The 16,877-nt window shown below is 35.2% G+C and overlaps 1 protein-coding gene across 1 annotated transcript in view; it reads left to right on the forward strand.

Annotated features, from left to right (window-relative positions):
* The window catches only part of SEMA3A (semaphorin 3A), a 170,986-nt gene that overhangs the window by 98,034 nt on the left and 56,075 nt on the right, over nucleotides 1-16,877 (forward strand). Inside the window, 2 exon segments of the mRNA XM_032180723.1 lie at nucleotides 6,355-6,448; nucleotides 12,842-12,961. Coding sequence (XP_032036614.1) covers nucleotides 6,355-6,448; nucleotides 12,842-12,961 — 214 coding nt within the window.

Here is a 16,877-nt window from a genome sequence, read left to right on the forward strand (position 1 = left end):
TATAATAACAATAACAACATAGCCATATCCCACAGTGTTGTTCTACTTAAAATTCATCTTGAAAAGTAACACAATTCATAAAGAAAATAATTTCTCGTAGAGTGAAATGTACTTAAAAGACTGAAATATCCTTGATATAATCAAAAAATGTCTGCTGTAAAAGTTGTACTGGGCAAAAGAAAAATAATTAATAAAAAAAATCACTGATATAACTGTATTGGAGAGAAAGAAAACAAAACAAAACAAACAAACAAACAAAACAACAACAACAACAACAACAAAAAACACTATCAGCCTGTGTTCTCAAAGTCAGATGTCTTGAATCAGCTGCCTCAGCAGTGTTCGTTTCAGAAAGGTTATCCTGTTAGCTCAAACCAAAAATCTTGAAGCTTCTTCTATGGTCAGTGAAGGGGGAACCTGCCCTTGGGAACTGCTATTCCTGGTTGGGCTGACTTGCCATTCAGAGGTATCTTTTGCTTTTTGCTGACTGTGATTAGAGCAGCAAATTTAGCAAGCTCAGTTAATGTCTCTGTGTAGAAAGGATAAATCCAGACCTTAATTTTCCTCTCAGATTTTCCTCTGAGCAGGAAGTGAGACTTTTCCTTTTGTTTTCACAAATGCTGTAAAACACAGAGAACATAATATCTCAACACCAGCAACTTCTGGCTTGTTTAAGAGACACTGGCATCTGACTTAAGTCTGCCAAAATGGATCTTCCTTTCTGGTGCATTGTAATACTCCAGGCCATTACCATCATTTTTGCTTATTTTTTTCTCTCACCCCCTCTTCTCCCCCCCCCACCCCAACTGCCTTTTTCTTTTTTTTTTTTTTTTCCCTTTCTGTAATCTATTTGTCATATGAAATTCTTCATGGTAGTACAAGAATCTGTGAGAATAGCAAAGGAAATATTAACAGCAATAATGCTCACAGCTGTGGCCAACTCTACCTTTCTTTGCTAAACAAAAGATACGTTAGTCTTTTGGCTTCTGGCATCCTGAATGTTTCTGGACCATCCCACATGATTGTTCATCATGATGATCAACTAGTCCCTGGAAGATACCCTGAAGATGTGCTTCTTTCTATTTATGGTTTGAGGGTTACAAGAGTAAGGATATGAGTTCCTTCAGTTTTACTGGCACAGCTGGGGAGCATCACTGCTGTCAAACCTGCTATGTCTTCCGTGCTTTATAATCTAAACCAGTAGTACCTTCTTAGTGGCTGTGTACACTCCAGCAACATAGTTTATTCAGATAATCTGCATACCCTGTATTAATTTGTTATTGACTAGCAGTGGTTTTTCTGCAGTAAGCTCTGAAATTCTGTGATGGTTTCTGCATGACTAGTCTGAAAAGTTTCAGGAAAAAATCGCCCCAAAATTCTATAGTCACTGCTATCCATTAAGGGAGGTTAGTTCTTCCCCACTAATCACCAGCTTTCTTACAAGCTAAAAATAGTAGTAAAGTAGGAAATAGTAATAATTAATAATAATACGTATAAATATTAATAATATAATAATTATTAATAATATTAATAACAATAACAATAATAATAAAAAGCAGTGTGTTCTGTCGTCTTTCTTTTCCTTTGTTTATTGAGGCAGTTCTGGATAGGGTAGTTGCTAAGAGAGATGCTAAAAAAGGATTTTAATAATTCTTATACTGGGTATATCTACAGAACTATGTATATGTGGATATGTAGACAGCATATACATTTACGTTTATGTATGTATTGTATTGTGTTTGTATGATACTGTCTGACTGAAGCTATTAAATAGCAAGATATGAAATAAGTCTTGTCAAGTAGCAATGCCTTGTCACTACTCAGTACCATGATATAGGACATTATATCAACCATGTTTCAGCTGTTTGAAAGTGAATCTACATATAGCCTGAAAATGGCAGATTATGAGCTTAAAGAATGGGAATTGCAAGAACTTTTACATTCATTTCCAGGAACGAAATGTACTTCTTCCTGGCTAAGTCTTGACATCAATCACACTGTGTGCTACAGAAAAGCAGATAATTTAAAGAGTCAGCTATAGAGAAACATCAGTGAGATATAAACTTAGAGCTTAATAACTCACACACCAACTAAATAAAATATACTACTGCTAGGTTTTTAGCTACTGGAATCCTTAAAGAGGTTTGATGTATATTGTATTGTCCTTTTGGGCTGCCAGAGAAACTAAAGAATGGTTCTGCACAGCAAACTGGGCTTATTGTTTAGTAAGGCCTTTATTTGAATATCTATTTGCCCTTTTATTTTTCTTCTTGCATTTCTAGAGAATTTGCTCTTATCACAGTCAGCCTTGGCAATCTTTCTTTGTCATTCATTCCTCTCTTTGGTAAGTAGCCATCACAAAACTTCGAAGCAATGAGCTTTTGGTGAATACACAGCTTTTCTTGCTGAATATGGCTAAGGTATTTGCTGACACACTGCAGTATCATTCTTTGTATTCAAAGTACAGTAAAACCCAAGAGAAAGCAAAACTGCAAAGTGTTTAGAAACTTTTCTTGGGGCAAATAATGGGCATGCATGATTTCTAGCTCTCAGCAGTCATGTGCAAGTAAAGGCCATACACAGTCTAAACGCCCCCTAAGTCTCTAAGCAGACCCTTCTTATTTGCTAGCTCCAGGGAGAATGATTTTTTTATTGAGTCATTACAAAAGGGCTGCCATCTCTCACTGCTGCCTGCACACAGGTTTTGAAGCATAGTTTGGGTAGACAGGACAACTAATAATATCAGGAACATAACCTAAGTTTTCTGTTTTATGTGGAGGTTAACTCTCTGGACAATGAGCAACACTTTTACTAGAAAATTAAGCGATGAAATTTTGCCCACAGACATTCACATTGACTTCTCATGTGACCTCCTGCTGACATAGCATCTCAGGGCAGAACTTGGATGCAAGTTCCACAGATGACTGATTGTACAATCAAGTACTTGTTGTTGATCATATCACTTTCTAGGCTTTACAGTGGATGGGCTGAGGGGAAGACAGAGCTGGGGAGAGTATGTAGGAAGGTTTTTATTCCTCTGTTATTTGACTTCAGCACCCAAAAAGGTAATTCGGCAAGTTGCCCTATTTTTGATCAGTTAGACTTCCTACATGTTTATCAAAACTCCCTGGGGCTTCAGACTAACCATGATACATTCATTTGGCACTTTAAAGTGACATGTTTATCATCGTTATTACTCACTGATAAATTTGGAAAGTTAATGTATGTGTCTCTATGTTGCATTTTAACTGAAATATGAAAACACCATGGGATTGATTTCCCTGTCATGCTTCCTATCTCCAATGGTTTATTCCACAACCATGAAGAAAAGTGTAGATCATTTCTTTTATGCTGACCAGTGCTTCACTCTTTTTTGCTTGCTACACACCAACAACAGTGGAGTTACAGTGACATAAACCAGAAGAATACAGTCAAAAATCAGATCCTTCCTACATAAAATCACTTTCCACATCTGTTTCCTTTTTGTCTAATGACAAAATGGAGTAATCTTGGGAATACCTTCTGCTTTAACTGTCCTACCACTGATTTTATAGTCTTATCAAGTATCTATTGGAGTGCATATTGAGCAATTATCATCTACTAAGAAAAAGATCCTGAGAAAACATAGATTGATAATAACATTTTCAATGGCTTATAGCATTAGTAGCATTTTCTATTATTGCAGTTCAGGTCTAACATTCTCCTCAATTTACTATTTTTATTTATTTTGCAAGATCTAGATATGGACCCTACCACAGAATTAAATACATAAATACATTCTTTTTCATTATTTATTCATTTCTGGTTAGAAGGAACAAAGTCAGAAAATTGGATGGAAGTGAGGAATGCATCTGAACTACTAAAAAGTAGAAAGGACAAAGGAAAATGAAGAAATTTAATATTGTGAAAGATATTGCAGATCCGGGATGACTGTATAAACATAATCAGCAAGCTTCATCTACAAGTTCAGCCTTAGGAGACTGAACTTGAATTCTGTGATCAAACTTCACAAAGTTGTGCCCTGACTTTTTACCTTAAAGTTTAGTAAGCCTCTCCAGATAGACTGCACTATTAATAATCAATTTTCCCTTCGCCAATTTCTCCAGTAAATGAAGTGAAATGTGAAGTCCTTCTGGTGTTCCTTTGAGAATATGTAATACACACACAGAGATACACAGATGTGTGTTTGCATAATGTAATTAAACAAGCCTGCAACAAAAACTATAGCCCATGATCCACTTAGAGAAACATGGCCTCAAAAGATATAAAATAATATCATGTGGAAGTGTGTTTTGTCATTGATCTGGACAAGGCCTGAATTCAGCACAGACTAGCAAGATGGGGAAGGCAGGGTGCCAGAGAGAACATTGGTTCCAGTTACTTGAATTCGCTGGTCATGAGAAAGACATTAGATATTTGCGTGACTGATCTTCACATTAAAATAAATAAATAAATAGATAGATAAATAAATAAATAAATTACCAAGGCAATTGCTGAATAAGATTTCAGTCATTATTTTAATTTTTACTTTTTACATCCCCACAACAACACCGTGGACTTCCAGGACTCCATCGGTGAACACTGGAGCATTGCCCTTGAGGATAAAAGCATTACGTGCAATTTTGAGACTTTTGTTTGTGAACACTGGACAAAGATACTTTCTAGAGTTTACATTGGAGTAAAGCTCTTATGAAGTTTTAGCCTGAAATTTAGTAAAGAAGAGAAGGTGAATGGACAACTTAAGGATAGACTATGACTACTTCAAGGGTAAATACAAATTGAACCATAGAATCAGAATGGTTTGGATTGGAAGGGACCCTTAAAGATCACTGAGTTCCAGCCCCCTTGTCATGGGCAGAGACACCTTCCACTAACTCAGGTTGCTCAAAGCTACATCTTCATGTGGGTGGGGCATCTACAACTTCTCTGGACAACCTAAGATCAAATAGGAAAGACCAACACTCTTTGCTATCATTACAGATGATATAATAAAGACCAAAAAACATATATTACTCCTTGGAAGGTTTGATTTAGAAATAATGCTTTGTTAACAGGACAATGGAAGGTTTTCATGATTTGTTTAGACAAAACCAAAGCTGACCATAACCTGTGTTGGCAATAGTCTTACCTCAAATGGAAGGTTTAACTGAATGATACCAATAGATCCCTTCCAATCAGAAACTCAGTGATTCTCTGATTGTAAAAGGGCAATGATAATAAGAAAGAGGGAGGTTTAGATAGTCCATGGAAGCAGTGAGTGCTGTAGGGACATGAGAATTGAGATAAAGAGATGATGTATTGTGAAATAACTAAGGAAAAATATTGTAGCATCTTCTCAGTTTCTTTCTACTATGAATACATATTTTAAACATATTTTGTTCTGTTTCTTTTTGTTCATTTTCCTAAAACAGGTAATTGATCTCTGACCAGGCAGAATAAATAAATAAATAAAACAATATCAGTAAATAATAATAACAATTATTAATAATAATAACAATTATTATTATAAACAATAATAATAATAACAATTATTATTATTAACAATAATAATAATAATAGTAATAACAACAACAACAATAATAATAATAATAATAGGTTGAAGCATGCTGTAGTTGCTACTACAGCCTAAACTACTTTGTCCTGTGAATATCTATTAACGGAGGACCTTCAACATCTACCTCAGATAGGCACAAGCATAAGCAACTGAGGACTGGGTGCACAGACTTAAATAAGCAGAATAGCTGTCAGGGTGTGTCCCGGCATTGGAATTCCTTGACTTTGTTAGGTGTCAATGAAAATTAACAACACTGCTGATGGGAAATGGAAATTTCAACATTCAGCTGAAATTCAGCTCCACAAGTCTTCTGTCAATGTAATGTCTACTATGCAAAAAACTTATATTCTTCTGGCTTTACCCTCAATGCAAAACATAAGATAAACAAACTATAAAGTTTGATTGGCAGATTTAGTTCCCTATTTAAAATTAAAGTAATTAAATGTACTGAAAAACCCATTGCTGTGTATTTACTGACCTTGATTTGAAAGTTAGTGCTGACTGAGACACTTTTTAATCTTTCTTTATAACCCCATGTACTTTACTTTTTCCCCAGCTGGTATTTTCTAAAAGTTGCATTGCACAGTACTGGAAAAAAATAAAATAAAATAAAATAAAATAATAATTAAATGATGAAAAAATATATAATAATAATAAAAAAAGATCTGGTGATGCAGACTTCCCTTAAGCCACAAACACCAATATGAATCATATATATTGTGCGCTATTTAATTCAACTTTTTTAAAGTGTCCTTTCATCAAATAATGTTGTTTTTTCCTTTCTTTTTTCCACCCCACAGGACAACATTTTCAGAATGGAAGATTCTCATTTTGAAAATGGCCGAGGAAAAAGCCCTTATGATCCTAAATTGCTGACAGCTTCTCTTTTAGTCGGTAGGTGTCAGAACATGTGTTCAATGAGATGTTCACTGCACAGATGATAATTGCCAGTTTTCTGTCTCTCTCTTTTTTTTTTTTTTTTTTTTTTTTTCCTGCTTATACTACCTATGATAGGACTTTATGTGCTTTCTTTCTAGGCTGAAGTCATTCTGGTTTCATTTTTTAATATAGTTGGCCCAGCTGTCTTGAGAACAAGGTTTGTGTAAACCAAGATTCAAGAATCATATGAATTGCTTTATCCTTCTGTAAGGCCTTGATTCTGCAGTGTGTTTCTCCTTCTCAGAGAAAGGTGACTCTGGAGGCATTTTAATTGCTCAGTTTACAGTCTGGCCTCACTGATGGCTGCACCAGCAGAAGTGAGATCAGGATTAAGCAATTCCTTGTATCAGTTTTGTTGTAAAAGCTCATAACCAATTTTTACTTACGTGTGAGCTAGAGATACACAAGCATTCACAGGTCCAAGACTTAAGATGATGTTTCAGCTAAAGAAATATGACAGTGAATGCAATTAAGTTCCTGGCCAGAAAAGAGAAATTTCAATAAATTAAATATACGTGAATTAGTAATGCCTAGTTTTGTGGAATATGGATGTATAGAGCACCTGGCCTGTGTTAATCTAATTGAACTAACCTAATTGATTGGATTTATCTAATTGATTGAATTTATCTAATTGAATTGTGTTCATTGTTTTTCCTTCTTCCTTTAAAAAAAAAAAAAAAAAAAAAAAAAGGGAAAAAGCTGTTTTGCGAGAAGAAATTAAGAGCAAAACAAATTCGATTCTTCTTTCTGTAAGAACCCTACCCAGGTATAGCCACTTAACATCCTTAATGTGTAACTTTCTGGAAATTAATCACAACTTCAAAATCAAGGGGACAACAGTATCTCAGAAGACTGCAGATTCTCTTATCACATAAGTCTTTAGGAAATGACAAATAATATAAAATAATATACACTGTTTCATCCAGGACTTTGCCTGTATTGCTAGTCTTTCCTAGCAACTACCTGTATTGTATTTACATTGCACTTAAAAGTGAAGCTATTCAAAAGAGACAGCAACAAAAATTTAATCTTCAGTGGGCCTCATTTCCTGATCTTCGAAGCCCATAATGATCACAGGTGATGAGCTACCCTGGGGACATGCACTTTTTAAAAGGGGAAAACAAAAAAGATGTCCACATCTTGCTCCAACTTGTACCCCATACAAACAGAAAGGAAAAAAATTTGTGTGTAAAAGGCCATTGTATAAATTAGTGCCTGGAGCAACATGAATTTGTGGCAGAGCTGTTCTCAAGGGAATGGCTTCACTATTTACTTTAATATACAGTAAAGAAAGAGAATGATGACAAGCCAGTATTACATGGTATACCCGGTATGCAACTGCACAAAGTCAACAGTGTCTAGCTTTTCACATTCTTTTTCTTTTTTTTTTTTTTTTTTTTTTTTTTAACTCAGTCCTGCACAAATATGATTAACTTATTTCCCTTGGCTTAGATTTCATGTCTTTAAAACATCTTTGCTTTCTTGACCCTACTCTCTATCACTATAATTTTCACTCCATGTATTCTTCTTCCTAATAAATAGTAGACTGAGCATCATATTTTGATCTGAATCAGACTTCAGATAGAATCATGGGTGTGTTAACACTGTGCAAAATGGCACAGATTCAAAATTCAATGCCAGTGACTAATTTCTGCTTTAGTGATACACAAAACTCAGGGTGAAGCTAAAATTAACATTCCTGCATCCTGAATATGAACACCCTTTCTCCTCTGACTATTCATAGCTGCTTCACAATTATATTGTGTTAATGATTGTAATGCTGCATTTATTTCAATCTTTTACTGAAGACATTCCCCTGATATTTAAGTGTACAGCAGATTCACCACTAGTTCAGAATGGCTTACTCCTATCTTTGCCAAAAAACAAAATTTGTGGCAAAATGATGACCAAAGGTAAAATAATTTCCTGTCCTGAAGTTGGAGGTGAGAAACTTCATACCACCCTGGGAGGTGAGAAACTGGTACTGACCTGGCCAAGGTATGGAGAGGTATGATCCAACTGCTTTCTGAAGCAGGTAGCACTGGCCTGAAGTAATGAATGGGACTATGAAGGCCAGAAGACCTTCTTGACCACAAATCCCCTTCTAAGCTGAATGATACTCAGCTGCTCCTGGCCCCTTGTCTGCCAGTCCCTATTCACAAGCGAATAGGGATCATTTTAGGTTCAAGAGGGCAACTGTAAAAAAACTTACCCAGCACTCATTAAAATGCAACATAGTAATTAGTAACACAATGTAGCTATAAGGAAAAAGAAAGCTGAGAAGTAAAAGTAATTTGTATGGTTAAATGAGGGAAGGAAAAAATAACTTTTGTTCTTCATCAAAAACATTAAAGAAAGATTTTACAAAGTGGGGGAAAGGTGTATATTCTTGACTCTCTAACTAGAGGGTAAATCTTAGGTATGTAAAATGTAATTACACAAGCTGGAATTTGGTCAAAATACCAAGGTTAATTTACAAAAAGTAATTTAAGATCTTTAATAGCCATTAATACTCAGGATTCTTATTTTCTGTTTCAGCTGAAACTTCTATAAAAAGGATCTTCAGAGTTCCTTCTCTCCTAATAAAATCAATAATATTTGGAAAAACAACTGCAAAAGTTCACCATTATTAAATTGTTCCAATATTTTTCTAATGTGTGTTCTTTGTTTCATCCTGCAAATATTTTTTCATTATTTTTTGAGAGTTGTTCATTAAAGGTAGTTATTGTTACTCTACTCTTAAGTAAATACCAGCTGGGAACATGATATAACTAGTTTCCAGTAATGTAAGACATTTTACAGCTATCCCCATCTATATGCTGCTAACTAAACAATCCCCAATGAGTAGGCTAATGCAAGAGAATGTAGAGACTAAGCAGTCCCTGGGCAGTAGTGTGTATTCCAGGGTAGGACGAAAATTAGAGGGAGCATTGTGTTCACAGGAAGTAATCACAGGAGAAAATTATCACTGAATTTATTAGTCTAAAGCAATTGTATGGGGATAGTTGGAAAAAAAAATAAAAAAAATGTTTCATGTTTCACTTATTTTTAATATATATATATTGGCACTGGTTTAGATGCCTTTATATTTTCAAATATAGATTAATGTGATCTGAAATACAGTAGCTTCTTACAAAGGAAGAGAGTATGGTCCAATTTATTAGAATTTAGCTACTAAATTCGTTTGAGATTCAGGATTTTATAATTTATTTTAGTTTCTGGGATGTTTTGACTTTTAATTTTAACAGGAATTTCTTCAAGCCACTGTTGTGTACTTCTACAAATCTTAATTTTAGTTATATGAATAAATATATAATCCAAGGATAGCAGATTTCATTTGGGAACTTGCACTAGTGATAGCAACTGGGACTTTCAAGCCTTGGTTTTGACTATATTCCCCATCCATTAAATTTTCTTATTTCTTTCAGAAAGGAAGCTTGTATTTTTGTCCTCTCCAAATATATATATATATATATTTAAGAATGCAGATTTTTTTTTAAGGGCTAAATAGAAACAATTCAACAAAAAAAAAAAAAAAAAAAAAAAAAGTATACTTTTCAGCTTTTAACATAATAGCATCTAATGAACTTGGGAAGATGTTGGGGAGAGTCATACAGTTCCATGTGGCTTCTGTTCAGTACATGGGAAAAATAATTCCTCTTCCCCTATTTTCAGTCCCAAAGGTGGTCTGTATAGGGAAACAAAGATTAACTTACATTTAACTGGAGGCAAGTAAAAATTCTTGTATATCTTTTGAATAGTTATAACTTAAAGGATGCGCACATCTGGAATATGACTTGAGACTCATCCTGAATTTAGCAAAAATTATCTAAAGTCTTACTAAATGAAAGAGTATTCCTTGATATTCCTATCTGAGAGAGGTCAAAATCCCCTTATTTCTTTACTGCAGCACCACACCTCTAATCCTGCCAAAAATGAAAAAGATTAGGCCTGTGTCCATGAGAATACATTTAAAACACTAAAGGGCTGTTCTGTGGCTTCAGTGCACAGGGAGCACTACCACGTATTCTCCTGAGTTAAAGATTGTATCTGAAGTCCACTGACTTCAACATACCTTTAGATGGTTCCTTCTGGAAATCAAAGCAAATCAGTTGAAATTGCAGTCACTGGAGTGGGTATACTGAAAGCTGGAGAAGCTGTAATAGAAAGCAAAGACAAGGCAGCTGGTCTCCTATTCTTTCTTCAGAACATGCTGAAGCCCATCATTGGCAAAACTTTCACCCTGTCACTACTGACAAAAAGTACCAGACACATCAGAGCAGACTAGCCTTAAGTGGTTTTGGGATTAACTGAGTCAAACCTGGAATATATGTGACTTTCAGTGGTGTTTATATAGTGAGCTAGAAACTGAGGTGTTAAAACTCCCTAAAATTCTAAATATTGTAAATATATAATTTCAATTATTTTTTTTGTTATTTCTTTAGTTTTAGTAATGTAGTATTAAATAAAGTATATATATATATATATTTTAATTGTTTGACCTTTCTATCTGCTGATAACTAGGATATAAAATAGGGCTTGTTACATTTTTTATTTTTCCCTTATATTTATATTGATCTATCCTAAATCACTTGGGAGTGGAAGACAAGCAAATGAAGATAAGGTTAAATAAATGTTAAGCATAGTATCAAAGCCATTTTCACAACCAAAAAGATTTTACATATTTTAAAATCTCAGCTGCATACCCAGTACATAATAATTGCTATAATTAAGTGATTGTTTGTCCTTCAAAAAAAGTTGAAAATGTCATAGTGGAATGATAAATCGTTAATTAATGATATGCTGTTCTGTTTCACTTTTGATTACACCTCCTGCTGGGCATGACTAGTCTATTTGCTTCTAATCTCTGCTGTGAATTCATTCAATTCCACACCTTTCTGTTATCATGTTTTCACCCTTTTTGACTTTCATGACTACCATATGGTACAGAGTCGCTGTACATGTAGGTTCAATTGATAGTTACATGGTGTCAATATTCTGGGGAAAAGATACCAGTGATATCATAACAGCATGTTTGGACATGGTTGACCCACCATCCCAGCACCTAAAATTGCCCTGAAAATGATACACTTCTTTGTAAAGAGTGTTTTGAAATGAAGGTATGGTAGAGTTCATTGTGACTATAAAGTATTATTACTTTAGCTTAAAGAAAGAGCTATTTCATCCTCAAACTTCTGTTTTTCACAGGAAACCTATTTAAAATAGGTAGCCTGAAAATAGCAGGTAGAAACAATAATGCTTTTTAATTCCTTATTAAATAGGAGAGGGTATCTCATTTCCTATACAGGCATAGAAGAGCATAGTCCAAAAAAAAATGCATTTTTTAGCTATTTAAATTCAGAGTACTTTCATAGGCAAGCTCAAAAAATAAATAAATATCAGAAAGACACGTTGTTTTTTGATTTCTGGATGTTTTTTTTGTGGGTTCCACTGCTATGTATTTATTATTTTGAATTTCTCTACCAGTTTCTCTGTGATCCTTCTACCTGGTTAAAGATGGGCATATTGGGACCCTAATATTACGAGCTTCATCTGCAGCTAGGCTACGTGTATGTCATGTATGGGTTGAAGTGTTACAGGTCAATTTCTAAATCTGTTCAGTACGGTACACATGGGATAAAGGTAGTAGGAGATGATCTCCCTTAACTGTTGCACTTTACCAAGCTTAATTACAAAGGTGGCAGCAGCAGAAAGGCATGTGTGTATTGTGTATAAAAGATATATTTTACAGAGGATTTTCCTGATTAAGGATAATAATAATAATAATAATAATAATAATAATAATAATAATAATAATAATAATAATAATAATAATAATATGTGGAGATGTCCAATGTTCTTGTATGAAGAATTCACAAGACATGATGACATTCTGAACTGCAAGTGAATGAGCCAATTTACTCTTCCAAACACAGAATAACAAAACCCCAGTAAACTGGGAGGAACCTCTGGAAGTCTCCAGTCAAAACTTCTGTTCAAAACAGGCTAATTTCACAGCTGGGTAGATTTTTGGGTCATTGCATACCAATGTCTTCTAGGTATAGGTGTACAAGCCATCATTGTTCCAGCCTGAGAATCCAAACATATCTTTGTGGAGTGCCTACACTAACAGTTGGGAAATACAGCTCATTTGAGAGAGGTTACAGTGATCTCTGCACTGAGAGTAAGCGGATCTAATCATAAATTTCCAATGACAATGCATTGCATATGGCTTATTGCTTTATAATTTTCTCATTACCCCTATTAGTATAATATAAACATAGGACTGACAACTTTCTCTGACTTACCATGACTGGAAATGTTTCTTACAATTCAATCCTCCCACAGATGGAGAATTGTACTCTGGCACAGCAGCAGACTTCATGGGCAGAGACTTTGCCATTTTCCGAACTCTGGGACATCATCATCCAATCAGAACAGAGCAGCATGACTCCCGGTGGCTAAATGGTATGTAAAATGTACATTTATACAGTTACATTCATCTAGCCATTAAAGACTAGCACACAGCTTCATTCCAGCAACATCTGTGACATATACACCCTCCTTTTATTTGGAGCAGAATTTTGTCTTAAACTAGTTAAACTAATCAAAAGTGATTTATAAAGAAGCATTTTTGTTTTAATTACATTGAGATTTGTGGAGTGTGATTAAATTTAAAACATATATAGAAGCTACAGCTAACACAATTAAGCCACAGCAGCAGATTGCTGTAGGGTGCAAGTTGGACAGAAGCTCAAGGCTTGTGGAGGCATCAGCCACACGTCAACACAAAGTAGCTACAGAGCCCTGGACAGGACTGTGCTCTGTAGAGACTTTAATTTTTGAGTGGATTGAAAGGAATCTGACACCGGCCACCAAAGTCCAGCAGAAAGTGAATCAGTTCTATAAGTGGGCCAGAGCTGTCAGTAGTTTGGAAAAAGTGAAAGGAGTCCTGGGTATTCCAAGGTGTTGAGTTTCAAAATATTCAACAGTTTAACGCAATAAAAAAGTGTACATTATTGTACGGATATTACTAACAATCCTGTAGTTGCTTGTGTGTATGGGGGGAGAGGGAGAGTATCAGTGTAAACCTGTTTTTGCCTTCATGTACCAAAATGCTTTAAAATATATTTGATTATTCTATCCAAGTTCTACTGGAATCAAATTTTCACTAACTTAAGTGGTTTTATGCTTGGCATTAACTATACCAGAACGATGCACATTTTGGAAATGAGTATTCATCATTTGAAAAAGCTGACATTTGATTTAAGTGAGACAGTAATACTAGCTGTAGGTATTCTGAGTTAATTTATATTTTAATTTTAAAGACTTGACTAGCCACTTTTGCTCTACATGTTGCTTGCATCTGCCAGACTTTCACTTCTGTTTTTGAATTCACAGAATATTTTGTGCTAAGATATTTTTCACTTCTGGCTATACTTATGTCTGTGCTGAGGTCTGAGTTTTCTTATGTGGTTTTGCAATTCAGTGTAAAGTGTTCATGCACATTTTTAGGGTATACCAGAAGACGATCTTTTATCAACACAGTTTTGTATTAGCTACAATCAGGACCTTTTTGTTTCATACTGGTTATTATATTAGTTCTATGTATGATCTATAACATAGCCAATCAGTCTCATAATTAAAATTGCAAAGGGCATATTTCAGTGCAGGTTGGATAAACAAAAATATATAAGATATGTACATTGGATATTTGTATCAGATAAACGTGTTTGTGTGTGTAGGTATATGTATGTATATTTTTAGTATGATGTGTTGCATGAATCTGATTTTTGTCCCGTTAAATTTAGTTTTGTCATAACTCATCCAAACTACTGTGAGGACAGATTCAGGTCTATTACAATTCAATTCTACAGTCCATACTTGTCCATTAACCCAGAAATATGGTTCATTGGTTTATTTTATTGTAATAATAGAGAAGATTGCTGTACTTCAGGAGACATTAAGGTACAAGGGTTACAGACATAACCATCTAGCTTGGTACCTGGTAGAGCAATACCCATTTTCATTCTGATAGTCATGATGACATAGAGTCCAATCATGCAAACAAAATTTGCTTTTGTGCAGTAGATTTGCACAATGACAGCTGAGTCAGGAGCATTTATGCAGTGGGAAAGCACAGCCATTGTCCACAGCCCCTGTACTTCATCGCTAAAAATGTGTCATTCCTTTGTGGATTCAGTTATCAGTCTTTCAGCACTAAATGTGAGAACTGCTTTTCTCAAATTAGCACTAAGGTTACATCTGACAGAGTGTAGAAACCACAACTGCTTTGTGCTCAAGATGGGGAGAAGAAGACATTCGCACATAAAAAGCCAATGAAACTCAAGCACTCTAAAATTTAAGTATCATCCTAAACAAGTATAAATGTAGAAAGACAGCATTTACCATAACACATGATGATTTTCAACTCCAAGTGTAGTTCTTGCACTGTCTTCCTGTATGGAAAGTTTCAAGCTAATTTTAAAATGCAAGAATCAGACTAGGGCTTTTAGAATTTATTCCTATAGCTATCTATAATTTAATAGACAATGATCCTGAAGTACATTCTTGAAGACATTCAGTCTCTACCTTGCAACTTAATAAAGTTACATTCCTAATAGGGAAAGGTTGGCTTAAAATCAGCACTACAATGTCCTTATTAAAGGCTCTAAAACTTCAGTGTTAATTTCTCAGTGATAAGGTTCTGGTAGCCTTTCTGCACAGCATTCCTACTTTCAGGTTTGAAGCTCTGCAGACATGTCATTCCTTTGTTGTTGTTGTTGTTTTGTTTTGTTTTTTAAATTTCTATATATTTATTTTTACTTTGGCCATTTGACTGTTTTTAATGTAATTAAAAAAAAGATTTGTGATTGCATATATTTAAAGTGGATATACTTCTAATGAAATATATTTATATTGAAGGATGAGATGTACTCTACTTTCTTAAAGATCTGTACAAGCTAGTTTTGAACCTTAAGTTTGTAGACTTTTATACATTTTTAGTAATGTCATGAATTATTATGTAGTGGTGGGTTTGCTATTCCAGTTGCTTTCTAGAGTGTGCTTAGCCTTAGGTTATAAACCACTATTCTAATGGACATACACTGAAATCTTGATAAGGACAGCAATTCTGATCAAATTTACAAAGAGAAATTCTCATCCCAATGGAGTTTAATAGCTAGGTGGTGAGACATCTGGTTATAAGTCCTTGTTAATGTTTACTTTATTCAGAACAGAAACTTGAAACTGCTTTCCCCATATGAAGGCTGCAGGAAACACAGCTGCTTGGTAGCAAAAACGGAGAGAAGAAGACACTTGCACATAAGTTTACAAACTTTCTCTAGAATTTAAATGTCATCTGGAACTGGACAACATTGCACAAGAGTGTTATAAGTTAGACCACACAATTTACTCGTCTATTGAAATTATTTTATTAATCAAGTAAGCAGACACAAGCAAAACAGCGCTGGGTGGCTGGGGAGTCTCCGCTCCACCACAGCACGCAACTTCCCCTTTCCAGTGTCGCTGTTTTATAGCATTGAAGTTCCAGCTTGTCGAGACTTGTCGAGACCTGTCGAGACCTGTCGACTTGTCGAGACCTGTCCACTTGTCAAGACCTGTCGAGACCTGTCCTGAGACTGCGCAGTCTGTTGTTGGGGGTCGTTATTCTTCCTCCGGTGATCATGCGTTGTGCTTGTGTTCAGGTGGGGGCAAAACAGGATGTCTTGCTTTGTCCCCATGTTATAATGCCGTGAGTTATGAAACCTTATCTCCTCAGTAGATTCTTTAAATTCTCAAGGACAATGAACAAACCCCTACTAATTTATCACAAAGAGTAATTAAGTTTTTAAGATTTAAGTATGAACAGAGAGTTCTTACAGACATCACACAGTCACTTGCTGGAGATGTTCCACCTCAAATCTAATGTTGCTGGAAAGAGGGCTTTTGTGGTGGTTTTACCGTGCTGGGCAGCTAAACCCCACAACCGCTCTCTCACTCCCCCTCCTTTAGATGAGGAGGGGGAGAAGTAAAGCAAAGAACAACTCACGGGTTGAGATAAGGATAATTTAATTAAAGGGAAATAATTATAATAATTAAATAAAGACTACCATGAACTAAACAATTTAACTAAGGGGAAGTAAAAGGGAAAAGGGGAAAAAGGGAGGAAAACAAACAAACAAAATAAATGAAAGCTATATGGAAGTGCAGAGGAAAGAAATTACTCTCTACTTCCCACAAATGAGCGATGATTGACCACGTCCTTGAAGCAAGGCCTCAACGCACGCAGCCGGTGTTCGAGAGGAGGACTGACGTCTTCTCAACGAGAGCCCACCCCTCCCCTCTTCTTCCTGTTTCCACCTTTTATTGCTGAGTGTGACAC

The sequence above is a fragment of the Aythya fuligula genome, chromosome 1 (genome assembly GCF_009819795.1).
Source record: "Aythya fuligula isolate bAytFul2 chromosome 1, bAytFul2.pri, whole genome shotgun sequence".
Lineage (NCBI taxonomy): Eukaryota > Metazoa > Chordata > Aves > Anseriformes > Anatidae > Aythya > Aythya fuligula.